A 20,961-nucleotide genomic window follows, 5' to 3' on the forward strand; every position below is an offset into this window, starting at 1 on the left:
TATGCACGATAGTCAGCAATGGTGCCATTGGGCATTCGTATTGTTTATTATCGTGACAAAAGATGCACAAGACCCAGAATTTTTCCAATCCCTTTGAAACGCCATTGATCACAAATCTTGCTAATGCTACATCACTTCAGCCGAGTCTGACGTTTTCACACAGACTTTCATGCATCCGTGATACAGCCCTGACTTGCGTTCGTCACGTTCTTGGCGTACTTGTAGAGCGTGCCCTTCTGGTACTTGAGGGGGGTGCCTTCCACTCGAGCTTCCTCCTTTGCATCTCCTCGTCGCTGACATCCGCATCAATCACTCTCTTCTCGGCATCAATGGTGATGATGTCACCGTCTCTGACGAGTGCGATGGGACCACCGTCTTGAGCCTCAGGGACGATGTGACCGATGAGGAATCCGTGAGAGCCTCCACTGAAGCGACCATCGGTAAGCATAGCGACGTCGTTGCCGAGTCCAGCGCCCATGATGGCCGAAGAAGGCTTGAGCATCTCTACCATACCAGGGCCACCTCTGGGTCCCTCGTAACGGATGACGCACACAGTCTTTTCACCCTTCTTGATCTCGCCGCGCTCGACGGCGTGAATCAGACCGTCCTCGCCATCGAAGACGCGTGCCTTACCGGTGAAGATGGTGCCCTCCTTGCCGGTGATCTTTCCGACAGAACCGCCGGGTGCTAGGCTGCCGTAGAGGATCTGAATGTGGCCAGTCTTCTTGATCGGGTTGCTCATGGGACGAATAATGGTCTGGTCTGCAGGGAAGCCGGGCGCGTTCTCGACGTTCTCCTTGAGGGTCTTGCCGGTGACGGTCATGCCGCTGCCGTCAATCACACCTTCCTTGAGCAAGAATTTGATGAGAGCGGGGGTGCCGCCAATGCCGAATAGATCGCCCATGACGTGCTTGCCAGAAGGCTTCAGATCTGCCAGGAAAGGCGTCTTGTCACTGGCCTTCTGCATGTCGTCGGGAGTGAGGGTGATGCCGACGGAGTGAGCCATTGCGATAAGATGAAGAACAGCGTTGGTAGAACCACCGGTGATGTTGACAAGAACCATGGCATTCTCGAAAGCCTTCTTGGTCATGATGTCGGAAGGACGGATGTCCTCCTTGAGCAAGTTGCGGATGGCACCTCCAGCAGCAAGACACTCGAGCACCTTGGCCTGAGACTCGGCGGGGTTCGAAGATGAGCCGGGAAGGGACATGCCCATAACCTCGATGACGGAAGCCATGGTGTTGGCAGTGTACATGCCACCACAGGCACCGCCTCCTGGACAGGCGTGCTTGATAACGTCCATACGCTCCTCCTCGGTGATCTCACCAGTAATGAACTGGCCATAAGCCTGGAAAGCAGAGATGATGTCGAGCTTGTTGTTTTGGGGCATGTTACCACAACCAGCAGCGATACTTCCGCCGTAGACCATCAAGGCGGGACGGTTTACTCTTCCCATGGCCATGATGACACCCGGCATGTTCTTGTCGCAACCAGGGATGGAGATGTTGGCATCATAGAATTGACCCTGCATGACAGTCTCAATCGAATCGGCAATAATGTCACGAGATTGGAGAGAGTATCTCATGCCAGTGGTGCCGTTGGAGATTCCGTCACTGACACCGATGGTGTTGAATTGCATGCCCTTGAGTCCCGCTCTCTTTACACCCTCGGTGACCTTGTTGTTCAGATCCATCAAATGCATGTTACAAGGATTGCCAGAGTACCACACCGAGGACACTCCAACCTGAGCCTTGTTCATGTCTTCGTCAGAGAAGCCAGTGGCGTACAGCATAGCTTGTGAAGCGCCATGTGCCTTTGGCTGCGTGATAGCCCGACTGACCTTGTTCAGGCCGGCGGCATCGGTGCCAGAGTTATCACTATATAGACGCGTTTGCTGCGATAAGATGCGACTGTAGAAAATATACACATGTCAGACCGAAGGAGCTTGAATTTCTTTCTTTTTGTATGCGAGTAAAACGTCAAAATTCTTACGCTGATCGCCATTGGGCCGTTGACCTGAATGCTGGCCTTGCAGCCTTAGCTGCGATATGCGACGACAACATTGCGACGTCCAATATCACCAGAGGTGTTGAGAGGAAGCTGGAAACAATGGAGGTAGACTCATTTCCAGAATACCATGTGGTCCGACTCACCATCTACTCCAAACTTTCTCCACGAGTCATTTCAGCGTCTTCGCGATATCGCTGACGTCTGACTAAATCGTCGTTGTGATTGGATACTGCTTATATCCGATACCGCCATCCACTTTTTTCTCTGTATAGAGCCCTAATAGCCCTGCTGTGCTCTGAGAAATGCAATCCGGACAGTATTTCATGTGGGGTTGTCGAGGATGGGTACCGCGCCAAGCTAAGCGGCAAGATTCCGTCGATGAAAAGCATTCCCGAAATAATTATATTGTTGTATACAGATCTGGTGGAAGCAGGCTTCACATGTATATGATTGAAATCTCTTGACCAGCAACTTCCTTAGTTGGGTCCTTTCTATGATAATCTGAGACTTGGAGACTCGAGAATCTCATCAAGACTCATTTTGCCACACTTTAGACGAATGATTGGCCGTTCAATTACTCCCTTACCTGAGTAATCGGACAACAGGAAAAGATTGCCACTGGTCAATTCGACGTCATGGCTATCCGGAATGTCGGGGACAGACATGTCCTGCCCGAGGCTGAGATACGCAGCACAGCAATGGGCGGGGGTAATCTTGTGCCGAAAGATACTACTGATCAAGACATCCCTATAGCATTTCAAAAGTGAGCATTTCCTACGTCCTCGTGCGCACTGTCTCGTCCAAGGATTGGAACTTTACTAAACATACTCACTTAGACTATGGAACCTTGCTGAAGATCTCCTGTTTACTATCAATGATATTGACACCCCTGGCGGACATAAGACAGCTGCCTGTAATCTACTCTGCACTGTGATATCGCAGTGCTCACGCTCGCAAGTAGAACAATTCCGCGCTCTTGTCTGGGAAGAGCGGGTGTGGGCTAAAGCATTCGATGTTTTCCTTGCCCAAAATCATGCATTGAGTGTCAAGCCCCTTCGCCAGCTGTTGGCTACCTTGACTACCGCCCTAGACGAGTGCTCAGATATATCTATGGCTGAGGCAACCAAGACTATCATCCTTCAGAGCCTTGTTGGTATCCTGTGCAGTACAACCGAGCATGTTCCCATAAGACCCGCCATGCAGGCTTTGGCACACTTTCTGCATAAACATCTCATGCGATCTCACGAGGTCTACGAGGCTATTTGCACTTTACGGTCGTCGGCTGCGGAACTCGAGGAACGTGTTGTACTTCTGGACGTTGTTCTGAAATGGGCTCCTTACGATGATTACAGCTCCGCTTCTGGACTACTGGCGTCTGCCATCCTGGAATCTCAAGCACAGCCAGTAACATCAGCAATTGAAACTCCCATTGCGCAACCAACGTTCCATTCGGAGCGGCAAGTATGCTGGGCGGGACCTGTACTCACAGTTCTGGAACATGATCCCTCTCGTTTGGAGAATTATCGCCACTATGTGCTTCCTGAGCTTTTCAGACATTCTCTACCGGATTTCGTCGCCTTCATCGAGCGCCTAGGACTTCATGAGATACTAAGCGGCAAGTCTTCCGGCCAGTCGCTTCATCTACCGCACGCCCAAATCGAGCGGATCTTGTTCTGTGCCCTTTCGGTGGGAAACAAGATGGGGTTGGTACAAATAGCAGAGACCCAGAAAGTTGGACCACAAGATGGGCTGTTTCTTACCTCGAAAGCTTTGTGTATTCCAGATGTTCTTCTCGGGGACTTGGTCCTTCGTTCGTCCACGACGGTCAGAATTGCTGGTTTATCTATGCTCATTTCTTCGAGTGCCACCACCAAACCGCTCACACATAGTACAATGAAGGCCCTCAGAATCGGGTTACCTTTCTTACACGCCGATGCTGACGCAGGTTTTCGCAGCGAGATGTTCAGCTTGATCCGCAACCTGACTGATCGGTTGAGAGGTGCGACCTCTAACCTCGCGAAATTACACACTGGGCACGGCACAATACGCGGGAAAGGAACTATGGTCGCAAGTGACGGGTTCAAGTCCAACGACGCCGGGCGTTTACTTCATGCTCACGAGCGATTCCTTTCCTGGTACATTTCTTTCCTGAAGATGGAGCTACGACCCAGTGCAAGCTACCAGAGACATATTTCTGCTGTCAAGTGTATTGCTCTTGTTTACAAATCTGGAGTCGATTCGCGTATCCTCCTCCGCCTCCGAGCCAAGACCGCCTCACCTAAGGCAGTATGGCCCTTCCATATCGACATCATAGATGACACTGTGACGGAATTACTGCTAGACCTCCTCCTTGACCCCTTCGATGATGTTCGTCAAGGTGCAGCAGAGCTTCTCAGCATAGCTCCTGACATGCCCAATGATTCCTCCTTAGCTGGACTACATGACTCTGATCGTTTGGCGAATATCCTCGGCAAAGCGGAGCATACAATGAGGTTCACTGGTCGAGCAGATCATGCCGACGGTGTGGCGCATCTATACAACACAATCTACAATCGTTGTTTAAATACTGGTACAGTGCGCGAGGAATGGTGGATATCCCGCTGCGGTGTACTGGAAAAACTTGTCTCTGCACTCGAACATACACTCGAGGTAGCTGCGCATGACATGAATAAGGCTGTCAGCGAGCAACCCCTGCACGGGATTTTCATAAGTTTGAGGTGCACAAATATACAATCTGATCCCAATCCATACACTGACTTTCACTCTCAGGTATATCATGGAGACGCCCGGCTTCTACAAGGCTTTTGCCACACCGGATTCTACTTCGACGTTGCAGGCATTGCATCTGCGTTTATATACATGCTTCCATGCAGTGTGGCACTGTGTCAAGACCACGCTTTGCAATGATGCACCAGAAGGCCATGTTCCCGAGGAAGTAGAGGAGAACGATGATGTCGATACCAAGGATGTGTTGAGTTATTCATGGAGAGCACTGAAAGAAGCAAGGTTTGTTTTCCAAGTGGAGAGAACTGATCATTCATTTGCTGACAGCAGTAGTCTTGTAATGCGGACCATGGCAAAGAGTTGTCCTATTATAGATTGCACAGAGTCTTTGATGACAAGCGACCAATTGAAAGATCTGGGAGATCTGTCCTTCACTCAGCTTGCCGAACTCCGACATCATGGAGCATTCTCTACCGTTTCCCAAACCTTTGCAACATGTTGCACCCGTGCCTATCAATGTGGTGGAGCTACCACAGAATTTCTGGATGACTGGTACAAGGTATGACTACTTGGGCTTCTACTTAGCGCTGTACCGGCTGACAATTTCACAGCGAGCTCTCCTTTGCATCCAGAACCAGACCACTATCAATACTCGTCGATCGGCAGGTTTGCCAGCGCTCATGGTTGGGCTTGTCATTGCAGATGATGGCAAAAGCGATCTCTACCAAAAAGCGTTTCGTGACCTGACAGTGGAAGCGACGAAACCCGTCGATGAGATCTCCGGAAATGCTGACGGTTTGTCGCAAGTACACGCCATGAACTGTCTAAAGGACATGTTTAGGAACTCGAAGCTTGGGGAGAGATCGGAAGCAAATATTCCGGATGCTCTTGGTCTGGCCTCGAACTGCCTTTCTTCAAAAATGTTAGTGTGTCCGAGTGATACATGTTTGATCTTACTGACTGTGGAGCAAGTTGGGCAATACGAAACTCTGGCCTCATGCTCTTCCGAGCCCTCCTGGATCGTCTTCTAGGTACAAGCGAGGCTTATGTCGACCACGAGACCGCTCCACAAAGTCGTCTGTCCTTTAATGCTGTGCCGAACCTGATGAACGTCATATTCTCTCTAATATCACCACCCCTGGACAACACCGAAGATCTACTTACCGAGGGAGTATTTCCGGCGTTGCAACTTCTTCAGCGGACTCCGCCTCCCGCAGAGCATTTGTCGGCCGTGCAAGATGCGATTTTGAGACTCACGGCAAGCTCGCAATGGCACATCCGCGAAATAGCTGCGGAGACGTACGCGGTTCTGACTCATCAGACACAACGCTTAGCACGCGCTCTACAATTGGTAAGAGCTGAATATGTGTCAGCGAATGCGCTTCACGGAGCACTTTTGGCTGCGCGTTGTCTATTGCAAAGTCGCTATACGAAAGTGCAGCATGATGGTAAGTACGGAATCTACATCAGCTGCTGGCGAATACTGACGATCGAAGACCTTAGAGATATCTTTCAAGCATTGTGTGATGCAAAGGTAGCACTCTACGAAGCAAAATCATGTCCTTTTACGAAGGCGGCATTTGTCGATTTGTACAACGACTGGTGTCAAGCAGCATATCTCTCGCATCACAAGCTGCAGATCACTGGTATGTGCAGGTGGTAGCATGACTTATAACGCACGACTGACCTATCGTTTTGCAGAGACCTTGCCACTTTCAACATCCGCAGAGCTGATTGCACTATTCCATCTCGATCGCGACACGTCGGCTGCGTGCTCAGCTTTGAGAGCGTCTCTCTCGGATGCATTATTACAGGAACATGCATATTTGGAATCCATTGACAAGTGCAATCTTTCCGACACCAGAGCTGCGCTCCTGGGATTGGCGGACTCTGATGCAGATGCTTGCACTACTGCACTCATTTCTGCATGCACCTCTTGCAGCAACAACCCCGAGTTTACTCGAATGTCACACAAACCTCTCGCCAGTGTGTGCGCGAGCTTGTTGTTTGACTCTGCTAGTTACACAGACATTGAAGTCCAAGCCGCGGCGCAAGATGTTCTTATTTCTTTACTGAACTCGAAAGAGGCTAGCGCCGTACAAGACATCCTTTCAGACAGCACTGAGGGTCTGTACTTGCCTTCGAATGCTGCGACGCCGCTATTTCAGGACGATAGGCTGGTGTTGCAGGGTGCTTTGCTCGATCTTCGTCTTTGCGGTACCGACATGACTGCACAATCGTTGTCAACCGATTTTCATGCCTGGATCAACGCTGTAAGAGCCGCGCTGCACGAAGACAATCCCTTCGACACCCGCTTTGCTGCCTCGCAAGCCGCTGCCAGGATACAGCAGGGACTTCGGGTTGTGTCCACAGCCCCTGCGTTCTCTACTCCATTCTTGATCTACTGTCTCACCGTGTATGATCTCACCAACGATGACGACGAGGAGGTCCGCAATCTTGCCGCACAGACAGCCTGCCGCATCCTTCACGCGACGAGATTCTCCAGCCACGACCTCGACCTCGTTCCGCTTGCGGCGGGCGCTCGACTCGCGGGATTCATAGCACAACGCTTCGACACGGACATAACGCTCTTCGCCACAGCGACATCGCGTCTGATGGACGGAAAGGGAACTCCTCGAGAGGGTCCGTCAGTGCAACAAGCATTAGCAAACGCTAGCCGACAAGACAGCGCGCTGTTCGTACAAGAGAAGCAGAATCTGTTCCTGGACGAGGTCAGAGAAGCGCGTTTGTGGTCGCAGGTGCTCATGCGCATGTCGCGCCAGGCTGTGTCACCACCAGATCTACACACACTATGCGATTGGACTACACATGGGCTAGAGACACTGCTCTCGAATCTGGACACAGAGGCAGATGGTCCTCTGGGGTGGAAGAGGCGACCGGACCTGTTCGTGCTCGGACTACAGGTCATCTACGCCATTGAAGCGTTGCTGGTTCTGAACAGAGACTGGCGAGGTGCGGTACCGATCAGCGCAGCTGAAGTCAGAGATAGACTTGTGCGACTTTTGCAACGAGGACAGGCAAATGAGGTGCATCCGTTGTTGTTGAATCAGATCAGGAAAGTACTGGCGAGGGCTGTTCGAAGAGGTGTGGGACATGTGGCGGCTGTCTTGCGCGGTATAGATAGAGCGTAGGGTCCAACAGATCCATGTATCTTATTTCACTCAGACTGGTTCTCAATGCATGCATGCGTGCTTTATAACAGCTCACATCCTCTGAATCGAAACCTGATGCAGTTCTTGGTGTCTCTTGACAACAAGCAATCCTCGACCTGTCAACGCACCCAAGCCTGCCTCTCCTGTGCCTCCGTGCCACGCACGACATTTCTCAATCTAAAAGGTATCAATCACTCCGCGTACCAAACCAAGCTAAAGCTAAGCTATATCTTACCATAGGAGCGAAAGTCTAGCCATATCTTCCTCCTCGAAAAGTTCGTGCACAACAAGAGCCAGACGGACGCCATCAAGTCAAACAGCAACAAGATCCCCACTCGGCTGGAGGAGAGAAAGAAGAGAGTCAGGGAGATCAGTTCTAATCGTATTGCCCCTTACAGAGGGTCACACGGCGCAGTAACTCCGTACTGATTATACAATAAGACTACGCGTGCGCTTGATCACCGTCAGATCAGAGTCAGACCTCCAGCAGTACCATCTTGCCGTAATCTCCGTTTGAACTCACGATCCTCACGTGTCTGAACAACCCGAGGAGACACTACGGACACACGCTTTGCGGGTTCGACTTCTCAGCTCACGGCGGAGATTACCACATCGGCTCGTCTCGAGGTACCTTATCTTTGGAGCCCTTTGCTTGTAGGTACGTGGACTTGTTACTCGTTACCCCTGAACCTTTGACGAGTCTAATTCGCAGCTCGACGGGTTGAAGACTGATTGCTAGAAGCCAGGTACAAAACATCATAAAACCAGCCTTGACTCCCACGAGGCCTCTACAGCAGATCTCTCAAACACCAGGACTTCACTTGCCTAGATCCCATAAGCTGCAGAAAAGATACCTCAAACATACCCTCATCCCCCCACCCCCAGCCTCGGAACATAAAAGGCAAAAGAGCATATCAACAATGAAGGCAAGCTACGCCGTAATCCTGGCCCTGGCGGTGATTTTCATCGGCATGGTGGCGTTCTGGTACTGGTGGACGAAGAGGCTTGATGATTTACTTGTCGGGGAGGCGATCGCTGTTATGGAACTTGAGGGTGCTCGTTCTGATGGCCGTGAGCATGGTGGTGAAGATAATGGCGGCGGTGGTGGTGGTGGTCAGGGGGAACAAGGCAAGGGATGATGATGGTATACATAACTTTTCAGTGGGAAAATCTGGACTTGGAGATGCATATGGTATAGACAGCGTGGCGTAGTCGGCAGCTTTGTTTGTGTGACTGAGCGCCATTCCGAGATGCAGGAAACAAATAATGATGAACCTTCTTACTATTTACTCTGCGTGCTTCGGCGTCGTGTCACACTGTATACACTCACTTTAGTCGCACGATAGACCAGTCTCGGAAAGTTGTTGTGCGATGGACGAGAGAAAGAAAGGCTCCACGCAGTGGCGCTGTCCGCGCAGGACATCAAGACTGAAGTAGGGGAATGATAGAGAGTGATTGATATACCAGACTAGAAATAGAAAGAGAGGCTCCATGCACCGTTCTGTCCGCGCAGGACATCAAGGCGGAAGTAGGGACATATCTCGCGGACGTGAACAAAAGCAGATGAATGAGAACCTATAGCGTTTGGATATACTGTATAGCTGGCTAGTTAGGTTCCTGCTGAGCCGTAGTAGCCCTGCAGAAGTAGAAGTGTACAAGTGCGCTCGGGCAGCCTGCGTCTCAAAGTAAGGGTATATATCTCCCGAAATCAGGACAAACCACAAGTCGATTCCTGGCTGGTGTAGTCGAAACACCCCTTGCTGAACCTCATGCCGTATTACAGTACCAGGTGTCGCCCTCGGTCTCAAGACCTAGTCAGCGCGCACACACTTCTTGGCGGCGACTTTGCGAGGCGTCGGCTACCGTTCGATTCCGGGGTCGGTGATTTTCTCCTTTTGCACTTCTTTTCAGGTGAGGAAAGGGTGGAAACAACCCTTGTAAGACCCCAGGTCAGCAGGAGTCTGTACCCGATCCTGGATGGTGTAGTCGGTAACGCCCCCGCTCACGGCAAGCGATCATGGTCTCTATCTTGGTAAGTCATACCGGGCCCGATACCAGCTCAGCTGGTTGTAGTCGGCTTTTACGAAAATGATACGGGCTAGAGGTTGTGGGATGTCTGGGGTTCGATTCCGGGGTCACTTTTTTTTCTTTTGATCTGTTTTATTCCTGTGGATGTGCGTCGATGCTGCAGGGGCATTTGTTCTGATGTCTTTCGAGACAGTCCTGGGTCCATGTCGCGTGTTGTTCTTGCTGATCCACGTATTGTGATACAGCGGCATGCCATGCGTCTTGGATGACTTTTATACTCTTTCCGTTTTGTGTATGAAGAGTCATCAGACTTACTGGTATGCAGCGACCGCTTGATTCGGACTCGATCTGATGTCTGCACCGGAAGCGACAAGCAAATGGGAGTTTTACTGCTGCCTTGCCACGGTATTCCGACGAATGCAATCAGCTCACCGGCGTATTCGAGCAGGGGTTCCGTTTACCATCATCATTATCACCGTCGAATATAGGATGCCTCTAGTCTTGTCATCGAGTCATTGCGATCTGAGGGAAGCGTGCCAGGTCCCGATTCACGTTGTCGGATGATAAAAAGTGAGACGGGCAAGAAGTCTATGGCCTAAGGTAGGTCTATCTACTGTATCTAATCAATCAACAAAGAAGTGAAGTCGCGGTCGGAAGATCATCGGGAGTGAGTCATGGTGTATCTCGGATCAAGCAGCCGGGCGGAGGTGGTTGTCGCTGTACTGTAAGTACAAGTACTTGTATAGCAGAAAGTCAACCTGTGAACCCTAGTGCAGGGCTGCCAAGAGCGACGCCTTCCCAAAAATTCCATCGTTGCTTCCGCGTTCGGTTTCGGTCGTGACGTGAGGCCAACAATTCGTCTCTATCTTCTCCATTTTCTCTATACCATCTTCCTATCTTCATCTCCATCCTGTGCTCTTCTTCCATCTGGTGTGCACCATAGTCGCCTTTCCTCTCTCCTCACATCTATTCACAAGAAATACAAACACAAAAACAGCAAGAGATGGGTGTGTGGGACTCTTTCACAGGGCGCAAGTCGCAAACCTCGCCTTCGCCGTCTTCGGAAGAGACAGTGCAGGATCCAGCAGCAGCAGGAAGCAACACGATTGATGCCTCAGACGTCTCGTCCTTCATGAACACCCCAGGCCTCTTCGATCCCGCTTCCCTACATCCTCTCGCCGGCCTCAACCAAGACACGCTCGACTACCTCAACCTCGACGACTCGACTCTCTCCGATCTGCCCGGCAACCAGAGCGCTCTTCCCTCGCGAGGCTGGTCCGACGATCTTTGCTACGGCACCGGCACCACATACATTGCCGGTCTGACGTTGGGAGGAGCATGGGGTCTCGCCGAAGGGCTGAACAAACTGCCTTCCACCGCTCCGCCGAAGCTCCGCCTCAATTCCGCACTCAACTCGATCACGAGGAGAGGTCCCTTCCTGGGCAACTCTGCCGGAGTCATCGCCATGGTCTACAACGGCTTCAACTCTCTGATCGGTCACTACAGAGGCCAGCACGACGCCCTCAACAGCATCACCGCCGGTGCTCTGAGCGGCATGCTGTTCAAGAGCACAAAGGGCGTCAGGCCCATGATGATCTCAGGCGGCCTTGTGGCGACCGCCGCAGGTGGCTGGGCTGTGAGTCTATTATACATGTAGCCATAATCTGCTCATCATACTAATTTGTCTCGCTCAGTTTGCACGCAAGCTCATCTTCTAGATTGCCGCGCCTTTCCCTCCTTTTCCACCATCTCTTGCTCAATCCAGTCGACTGAGCGAGAGCCAAGACTCTTTGTCTTTTCTGAATCTGCGGCACAGGAAAGCCGGCTACACCCCGCCTGCCTGCCGTGGACCAAAAATGTAATTGTAGATATGCTGTGGGCATTGCGACGGCGTCTTGGAAAAAATATGGTCTATGAGTTGTGCCTTCTCACGCGCCCCCCACTCTCCTCTCCCTGTTGATATCTATTTTCTGGCTGGGCTGCAAGGCGTGTGGGTTGGTCAATCGATGATGTGATAGGGCAGGATGAAGGACCACGGTGAGTCTGTTCTGCCCATTCCGCCATTTATCTGTATTTCTTCTTCCTTTCGGCAATAGAGATTTATTCTGTTACTCTGCCTCTATTTCTCAGAAACGCCTGGCACGTTTTTCACGCTTTCCGTCAATATCGACCTTTTGTCATGCATGTGATCCACAATTTCTTGTAGCTCCCTTGGCTCATTCAGGGGCTACATCGAGCCCATGGCAAAAAACACGCATACTCGCAGCATGCTTCGGACACTTGGTCATAGTACCCACCATTTTTATAATTGTCGATTGGAACGCCTCTGACTTGAGTCTTGTCTGTGGAAGGATGATCTTGGATCTCAGACATGCCCATCTATGTTGCAAGGACTTATCAGGTATGGGTGTCAGCAAAACGGGGCACCTGAGGATATACACATTCGCTATAGATCTCGGAGTCAACGAGCACCCGTTATCTGCTTTGTTCAAAAAGCTGCTATGTTCACAATCTTGGTCGAGACGGACAGTTTGGGTCAGTATTGTAGTCAAGGGCTATAGTGGTCGCAGCGCTTCCGACGTCGGTCCGCCATGTTGTTGGTAGGGTCGATTAGTAGTATCGGAAGACAATGCCAACTCCCACTGACTGGCGTTGCTGAAGAGATCGCTTCCACTTGAGCCCTTTGGCTAGAGGGACTAACAGCCGAGACTACACGTAAGGTATCGTCGTTTCAAAAGAGCTTCAACAAGCACACCTTGTGTTAATACATCAGACCTTAGGCCAACAGCAAAGATCATGGTACCAGCCATCCAATTGGGGTCCTGAGGATCAACATTGTCTACCAAATACTGCGACTGGCTCTGAGAAATTCAAAAGAACAATTCCGGAAGACGACTAAGCAGCGCCGAGATCCACTACTGCATCTACACCAACACAATGGCAGACGGTCAAATTCCAAGACGCGTATCTCACCCCATCATGACGACTGTCCTTCCCGTAACAGAACAGATGCGAGCAGGATTCATAGACAAGGAATCCATGGACACTATGGAGCTGATGTCTAGTGACGACCTGGAATCAAGCCCTGCTGGGAACGCAAGAAACACCACAACCCACTCTTCGACCCCAGCCCGTGGCTCCACGCGTGCACGAGGACGTGGATCAGGACGAACCCAAGCTCGCGGACGCGGTCGTGGTCGTCCTCGCACATCTGGACGTGGACAGACAGGAGGAAGACGCCGTGCTGCCACCTCTCTTCGCGCTACTACTACAAGAACAACAACTACTACCACGCGCCAAGGATTGCGATCCAGCATGGTGATGTCCGAAGACAGCGCATCAAGCGACTCCACTTCCAACAGCGACAGCAGTGATCACGCTGAAAGCAGTGACGACGAGCTCTCGCGTCCTCCTCATGCGTCGTCTACCGACATGTTCCAGACTCCCACTCCATGGCTTGCGTCTTCACAATCAGCAGAGATATTTGAAGAATTACAGCTTTCCTCACTCCAACACCAAGAACCCCTGCCTCAGTCAACCGCAGAATCTCCCTCTCACAAATTCCTCCCCACATCTCCCCTCTCCTCCGACAATGACAACGACAACGACAACGACATCCAGCCCCACTACCTCTCCGACGTCGCCCTGCAGAACGCCTACGACCAAGCCACAGAGTCCGCCTGGCAATCAGCCAGCAGCGACTTGTCGTATGCCATTGCGTCGTCGATTGCGGTCCAGACCAGGCACACGCCTGTGAGGCTGGCGGTGCATCGCTTGGAGGCTTGGATCGAATGTGCTTGTGGATCTGGGGAGGCGGTTGGGGAGTGCAGGTGTGGAGGTTTTTGAAGTCATGGTTACGGTCTCTATTGAATGGGTAGGCGGGAGGAGTTGTTGGAGCTGACAAGGGTCGGTCACTATTGGGGCTTGTGTGCGGGGACACACAGGACATTCAGGGTATTCGCGGCGTTCGGGGCATCCAGGATTTTCAAGACATCCGCGAGGCTCAGGGGAACACGATACACGAAGGTCAGAGCATCTCACTGGATGCAACTCACCATACAATGATCCGGACGGCGGATCAGCGAGAGAGAAGGCTTTGTATACTAGATCAGCAACTTTGCGAGCGGAAGCGGAAGCGGAAGTGGAAGTGGAAGTGGAAAGCTTCAAATCCTTTTAAAAGCAGTCGAATCACTATCACTCACTCCAATAATCACTTACTATGATCCGTCACACCAACGGCTAGCTTTCTTCGCACATATACAGATGCATCCCGGCCACATGGTCTTTGTGAGTTTGGCTTGAAGCTGCTGTGTTGGTATTGCTGGGTGGTCTATCCCCGGCTCCTGCTCCTGACGCTTGGCAGCGTCACTTGAGACTATCCTTCACTTTTGTTCTATACGCCTGTTCTGCGTTCACGGCTCTCCAGATCAAAATTTCAAAGTGATACCGTGATCACAAATCATGAAGATTCGTCCAATGTCCAAAGTGTAGCGATCAGCCTCCCCATCGCCCTTACCAGACCTTAAATCTCTTCCACTACCATGTGAGCATAGCACATACAGAACCCCTCCGTCGCATCGTAAGTAGACAAAGTGAGCTCCCACTACCCAGTGAGATCGAGCGACGAAAACCACGCCTCCAGCTCGTCCTCATCGGTCGACTCTTGCATAGTAACGTCCTCTCTCTCCCCTAAAAGACACTCAGAGCCCTCTTGCTCCCCTCTAGCAACACCGCAAAACCTCTCAGGATGAAACCACCTCAACGCCTCAACCTTATAAAGATGCATCAACCTCCACTTCAGCCCTTCCTTCCTACACTTCAACGCCGGCTCCCTTGGATTCGTCGCAGCGTGCTCCCTTTCGCGCGCAGAGATCTGATCATTCACCGCAGCCAGCACGCCTTGCGCCAGCGGGCTCTCAGCCGATCTATACCGCGGCTGTTTCTTGATGCCGTCATTGAGCTTGTGAGCGTCCTTGACGACATGCAAGCCCGCGCGGGCGATCCAGTCGTAGGAGGGGCCTATACAGCCATGGTAGGCAAGCACAGGGAGCAGGTACGCTGGCGCTGGAGTCTTGCTCTCGTTGTTCTTGGGGGGGGGGATCAGTAGGGCGCCGAGACAGGCTTCTTTCCGGCCTAGATGGCCGATCCGAGATAAGTAGATGCGCATTGTGGTCAGCTCTAGGTGCAGGACGAGCGCGGCCTGTAGGTCGGCGTAGTTGGGTGTTGCTGCTCTGATGTTGTTGTAGATGATGGTGGCGATGATGTCGTGCTGCCATTGGAAGCCTGGGATGTAGACATTTTCTCGGGGTCGGATGGTTTCGTCGATGGCCTCTTCACCAATCTGAGGCAGAGGTAAGGGAGCATCTTCCATCGGCTCATCGTGGTCATTGTCGTATATGGTGCTGCTGAAATTGGGAACAAAAGCAGCTCCATAGGAAAAAGCAGATCCAGATCCATGTACTAAAGAGGACTCCATGACGATCCTTCTTTGCTTGAGTTCGCTTCTGTTCTACAATGACAATGCTTGAAAGACTAGATAAAGCAGTCGGGGCTCCTCTCTTTCCGTTCCAGACTTTTATTTTCGCAGACAGATAACCACAGAATGGACGGCACTAGGAGGAGTCCAAACTCACTAGCGCACGAGCCCGTTCCCTGACAACGATGTCCATAAACAAGTGTATGCCTAGGATGCTTCTCTAGCATAGCTAAGTCTTGTCTCTTCGCAGTAGTAGTTTTCTATAGCGTCGTCGAGATACCGTGCTGCCCACTACAAGGTGTGTCATGTTTCTGGCCGTTAGTTGCAGGTTTATCTGTCGGTATTTAGGCATTTCTTCTCTGTCTAGCCATCTCCGCTGGATATAAGAATGCTTGTAGTGAGTGTTGTTCGCTTTCAATCTCTGCCTAGAGCTGTGGAGACCAAATTCGTCACTTGTAAGTGAGCGGACAACGACTTCAGATGGATAGTAGTAAAGATGGCGGATATCCAGACACGCAGATACAGATTACACGCGCCCAGGATCGTTCCTACTTGTGGAAGCTGCAACGCATTTCTTGCGGACTCTTTACGATTTCGAGAGATTGAAATCCATTAGTCTAAGGCTGACTACAAAATAGAGAAGTGGAATCAATCCTAATGACTAACCCAAAGCATCTCAAATATCTACATGGTCACGACAATCTTCTTCGCAGACACCCCTTTCTTCTGAACCTCCAACGCATCCTGAATAGCTCCAATTCCCTTCCCTACCACCTCTGCCGGCGGCGTACAGATAAATGAACCCTCTGCAAGCGCCTGTGGCAGGAAATCCACAAAGACCGCAGGACCAACCTCATCGTCCCGAAGAGAACTACCGAAGATGAACTTCGCTTCGACGCCTTCCGGAATGTCTCCAGATGGCTGCTTGACGGTAGCGACGGACTTGACCCCGCCTACTTTATCTACCACTCTCGCACAAGGTACGGTGCCGTCACCGACGCAGGCAAGAGCACCAGCACTTGATTTCCCTTGGAACGCCTCGATAATCTCGGCGACGACCGTGTCGCTCCTGTAGTCAAAGACTTTACTGGCTCCGAGTCCCTGGACATATTCGAAATTTTTAGGGGATGTGGTGGCGAAAACCTCATAGCCTGCAGCAACGGCGAGTTGGACAGCGTTACTCCCGACGCTGGTCGCAGCTGACCATATGAGCACCGTCTTGCCGGACGGTGTTGGTTTCGTTGCCTTGGGGTGTTGCAATCCCAGGAACCCCTTTTGGAATAACCCGCATGCTGCCGTTGACGTGCCCAAGGGCACAACACAAGCAGATTCATAGCTTATGCTTTCGGGCATTTTCGCGGACAAGTGGTCGTCTAGTAAAACAAAGGACTGGAAAGCCCCATGAGTAGGACCGCAATTGAAGAAAGCAGCCAGGCCGAGCACACGATCGCCTGGGCTGAATCGAGTCACGGCACTGCCGACTTGCACTACTTCGCCAGCAACGTCGCTTCCGAGAATGGTGGGATACTGCAGAAACCCAAAACGGTCATCGCCAACTTGCTGGATAAACCAGTCCACGGGGTTAATGGCTACCGCTGCAGTCTTGACGACGATTTCGTGCTCCTTTGGAGAAGGGTAGGGCGCCTCTTTGGTTTCGTAGGTCTTGGCTCTGGAGGCGGTCTGCCAGGCGGCTGTGTTCTGGGACATGATGAGGTTTGATCGAGGCTTAGAAGTTGATCTAGGTGACTGAGATAGAATACAAGTATTGAATTATGGTCAAATCAATCGGGGATGACTTGGTATTGATCGAATTGAGTTGGTTTGCAAGTATACTGTATGGAGCTGATCAATGACCATGTGAGCCCGACCAGAGTATCTCATCGCTTATATGTTCTCTGCCTCGTCTGCGCCAGCTCATGGCATGATCAAGTAGTGGGCGGCCATCGGGGACAAGATATTACCGGATTCGGTAATCCCTATATCGATGACGGAGATAAGAGCAGATCATGGAGATGATCTGGCAATTTCGTCTATTAGAAGAGCGGCCGAAGATGACAAATCGACACTTGACATGCTCAAGGATTAGTAAGGCGGTGTTGTTGATGTACAGTACTGGATGCTTTCATTGCACTAAGAAGTCTGCAAAGGGTTAGATACGTATGGTGTGGAGCCCCGGCTTACGATATGCACTGCGATGGTGTGGAGGGCTTTCGGCCGAGGCAGCGGACCTCAACGCCGAGATTCTTGGGAATGGCTGAGATTTGACCTATTGCTTGACAATACCAACTTGATTTGCAGCTATGATTCATGTACAATTTTTGTACGCGATACTTCTCGATTCTTTCCAAGGACATGACGCATATCTATAGTCTAAGTGCTGGACGCAATAACCTTGGACACTACCTTTCCCAATGAGTCCATCTCGGGATTGCCAATCTTTGCGTTGTCGCTCTCGTTATAGAGAGTGCCGCCCTCTGTCCAGATCCTTCGCAGAGTATAAACTGTAGCTACTGGATTGCATGATTCCCACGCGTTCTTCTCCAGTTCCTTCAGCTTCGGGAGAGAGGTATAGTTGACTTGCCACTTTGCGCCACCGGTCTGGTTTTCGAACTCATGTAGAATCTCATGGCCAGTGGTGGTGAACGAGTTGACCTTCAACGCCTTGTTCTTTGATGGTGCAGGGTGTTTTAGAGCTGCTACCAACAATTTTCCGACACTACACATGAGGACGACGCATGATCAGTAGACTGAACTTCCGGAAGCTGCGCAGTGCAGCTTAACACAGTATAATGAGAAAAACTCACTCTTCCATGGTAGTGAGACTAATTTTCTCATCACCCGTGCCTAGTAGAGTCGCGGTCTTGCTTCCAGGATCGAACGAACCATACTCTGCGTTCTTGCTCTTTGTGATGAACAGGTCCGCATAAGGACCCGTGACCAGATATGTGTACTCGAGCCGCTTGATGTGCTCGCGAATGTAAGCCCGCACTTGCAACTTCAGCTGGTGTGGCTTTTCGTGTGGTGACTTGATCGGGTCATATTCAATATCTGTACCGTACTCGGAGGGAAAGAAGCGCTTAATCGTCGACGACGCCTCGGCCCATCTGATCAGATCAATTTGGGATGCGATCACGTTGCGGCCCACAGCGCTAACGACAGTGTCGAAACCTGTACACACAAGACTCATGAGCTCAGCACATATACTTCCAGCTTTTCAATATGTTCTTGTGAAGGTGATGACTTCATTGGGGTGTATTAGGAGACACGGTGAACTTGCTTTCATATGCTTTGAGGACGTCCTCTTGCTTGGCCAGATCCCCCACGATGACCTTGAGGCCTCGAGATTGCCATTGTTCAAGCTGTGCCTTCTTGCTCTCAACAGTCGTCTGCGATGTGAAGATAGCTATGTCACCAAAAGCAGATCGAGCTGTAATGAGAGCATCGGTAATGAATTTGCCGATCACCCCTGTGCCTCCAAATATCAGGATATTCCTGGTTGCAGACATCTCGCTGTATGATAGCTATTACAGTGTCGAATGGAAGGCACGGCGACAGGTTCAGCAAGATATTTGCTGTCCTGCATGCCTTGAATTTGCGTGCTACAGATCAACACTGGCGTCAATAGCGACCCCACTACGTCGGTGATATCGGACTTATAACGCTACAGCTCAATTGCATGCTCATCCTGATACTGCTGACATCGAACTTCATGATGTTCGCAGCCAATACGCCTTCGTCTCAGGTCCTTCGGAGCTTTCGGTATCCACAGATGCTCCAGTACATGATCGGGTATATAGTGATTCACATTTACTTCTAGGAAAGCATAAGAGGCACGGCATTTAGCCTGTGTGAACACAGTGCTGCGGCTCTCGTGAATTTTCGATCTTCCTTCTACGTACTACCTCTTTCACGCTTACTGGTGTTCATTCCATGGTTCTCATGCGAGCATTTGAACGGAGATACCTGTAAACGCATCGAAGGGTAATGGCAGGATAGACATGAGAAGAGACCGTCTTATCGATAAGGAATCCACTTTAAGTGGCGGGACACAGGATAAAGTTTGCACTTGGTAGTCCTGAGGCTTGTCATCGACATTATTTTATATTGTACACAGTACCTTACATTCCAGATAATCGTTGATCTTGAGATAGAATCAATATCTTGTAAATCGATCTGTCTTTACTAGCTAAGGCTTTCAATATATCAGCGGGGATTTTTCAAAGGTACATGAAAAGATTGTCCGATATCGGCACATGCTCAATCAACGAATATGGCAGGCATTGAGAAGGTATGCTCTGTTGAACTCCTCAATGACACTTTGCTCACCCATATCCAGTCACCATTCCAAATCCCTCTAGTGGACTTCAGCAAGTACCTTCGAGGCAACGAAATAGAGCGCACAGAATGTGTTGCAGAGATCATGAAAGGCTTCACCAGTTCCGGCTTCGTATACCTTCGTAACAGTGGACTCTCGCCGAAGAACGCCTTTGAGTGGTCCGAGAAATATTTCTCTTTACCACTGGAGGAGAAGCAAAAATTCCCTAATGTCGACCCGGCTGTGAATCGAGGCTACAGTGGGATTGGTGTAGAGAAAGTGACAAATGCCGAAAGTGAGGAAGATATCGCCACCCTCCGCGCCATGGTGCCAGACATCAAAGAAAGTATCGAGATTGGAAGTGAATCATCGGAATATCCGACCAAACCACACGCCAATCATTGGCCGGAGTCAATACCCGGTTTCCGCGAAGCAATGAATGAATTCTTCAGCCAATGCGATCACTTGCACAGGACCCTGCTGAGCGCGATCGCAGAAGGCTTGGGCATTGCGCCTACCTACTTTGACAAGCAAATCGCTGCAGGAGACCATTGCATGAGGCTACTACATTATCCTGCCGTGCCAAAAGCTGTACTCACCAAAGAGAATGCTGTACGGGCTGGGCTTCATACTGATTATGGCACGGTCACCTTACTTTTCCAGGATGGTAGTGGAGGCCTTCAGGTTCGAACACCAAATGGTGACTTCCTGGATGTAAGGAGCATTGACGCTGTTTTGTTCTGCAAATCCGAGGCTGACCTGCTGCAGGTCCCACCGATCGACGATAGCATAGTCATTAATGCAGGTGATTTGCTACAGATTTGGTCCAACGATGTGATCAAGTCAACATATCACAGAGTTGTTTCACCACCCGATGCTCCAACCACTGATGACGACAAGTTTTCTGCTAGGTATTCAATCGCTGTCAGTATTGCCATCCACTTGATGTTATTGTACTTCTTCTGACTGTTTCTGACAGTTCTTTGCTCATCCCGATCACGACAAAGTTGTGGAAGCAATTGAGACGTGTTGGGATGAGGTTTCGCGGCCAAAGAAGTACGGGCCAATTATGCCGATTGACTGGATGATCAAGCGTCTTGCGGCGACTTACTGATTGGCGCATATGGATGCGACAGACCAAGTGCATCGTCTGCTCCTGGGTAAATTGACTGATTGGAAACCGCAGAGGCGCAGACTGTTACATATGCAAATTTTACACTTAGCTGGGACTCACT

At 50.8% G+C, this 20,961-nt stretch overlaps 6 protein-coding genes across 7 annotated transcripts; 3 read left to right on the forward strand and 3 right to left on the reverse strand.

The window, feature by feature from the left end:
* Positions 1–202: 202 nt before the first annotated feature.
* AAFC00_003952 (uncharacterized protein) lies at positions 203–2,063 on the reverse strand (the record flags this gene model as incomplete). Its single annotated transcript, XM_069343506.1, has 2 exons — positions 203–1,910; positions 1,993–2,063. 2 exons carry the CDS (start codon positions 2,061–2,063, stop codon positions 203–205), a joined length of 1,779 nt encoding a protein of 592 aa, XP_069202060.1.
* Positions 2,064–2,645: 582 nt separating this feature from the next.
* AAFC00_003953 (uncharacterized protein) lies at positions 2,646–7,886 on the forward strand (the record flags this gene model as incomplete). 2 transcript variants are annotated; one of them, XM_069343509.1, is made up of 8 exons in its annotated part: positions 2,646–2,773; positions 2,847–4,727; positions 4,780–5,016; positions 5,062–5,293; positions 5,346–5,656; positions 5,707–6,182; positions 6,231–6,380; positions 6,436–7,886. In XM_069343509.1, 8 exons carry the CDS (start codon positions 2,646–2,648, stop codon positions 7,884–7,886), a joined length of 4,866 nt encoding a protein of 1,621 aa, XP_069202061.1. The 2 variants fall into 2 exon arrangements, with proteins under 2 accessions (XP_069202061.1, XP_069202062.1); XM_069343508.1 differs by having other exon boundaries at positions 5,068–5,293.
* Positions 7,887–10,938: 3,052 nt separating this feature from the next.
* Positions 10,939–11,653, forward strand: AAFC00_003954 (uncharacterized protein; the record flags this gene model as incomplete). Its single annotated transcript, XM_069343510.1, has 2 exons — positions 10,939–11,571; positions 11,630–11,653. The coding sequence occupies 2 exons, from the start codon at positions 10,939–10,941 to the stop codon at positions 11,651–11,653; spliced, it is 657 nt and encodes a 218-aa protein (XP_069202063.1).
* Positions 11,654–16,095: 4,442 nt separating this feature from the next.
* On the reverse strand, positions 16,096–17,118 carry AAFC00_003955 (uncharacterized protein; the record flags this gene model as incomplete). Its single annotated transcript, XM_069343511.1, has 1 exon — positions 16,096–17,118. One exon carries the CDS (start codon positions 17,116–17,118, stop codon positions 16,096–16,098), a length of 1,023 nt encoding a protein of 340 aa, XP_069202064.1.
* A 663-nt stretch (positions 17,119–17,781) lies between these two features.
* AAFC00_003956 (uncharacterized protein) lies at positions 17,782–18,917 on the reverse strand (the record flags this gene model as incomplete). The annotated part of the gene is made up of 3 exons (XM_069343512.1): positions 17,782–18,127; positions 18,216–18,579; positions 18,689–18,917. The coding sequence occupies 3 exons, from the start codon at positions 18,915–18,917 to the stop codon at positions 17,782–17,784; spliced, it is 939 nt and encodes a 312-aa protein (XP_069202065.1).
* A 764-nt stretch (positions 18,918–19,681) lies between these two features.
* On the forward strand, positions 19,682–20,840 carry AAFC00_003957 (uncharacterized protein; the record flags this gene model as incomplete). Its single annotated transcript, XM_069343513.1, has 4 exons — positions 19,682–19,699; positions 19,748–20,440; positions 20,495–20,650; positions 20,706–20,840. The coding sequence occupies 4 exons, from the start codon at positions 19,682–19,684 to the stop codon at positions 20,838–20,840; spliced, it is 1,002 nt and encodes a 333-aa protein (XP_069202066.1).
* Positions 20,841–20,961: the final 121 nt, after the last annotated feature.

The sequence above is a fragment of the Neodothiora populina genome, assembly GCF_041146345.1.
Source record: "Neodothiora populina strain CPC 39397 chromosome Unknown canker_contig_17, whole genome shotgun sequence".
Classification (NCBI taxonomy): domain Eukaryota; kingdom Fungi; phylum Ascomycota; class Dothideomycetes; order Dothideales; family Dothioraceae; genus Neodothiora; species Neodothiora populina.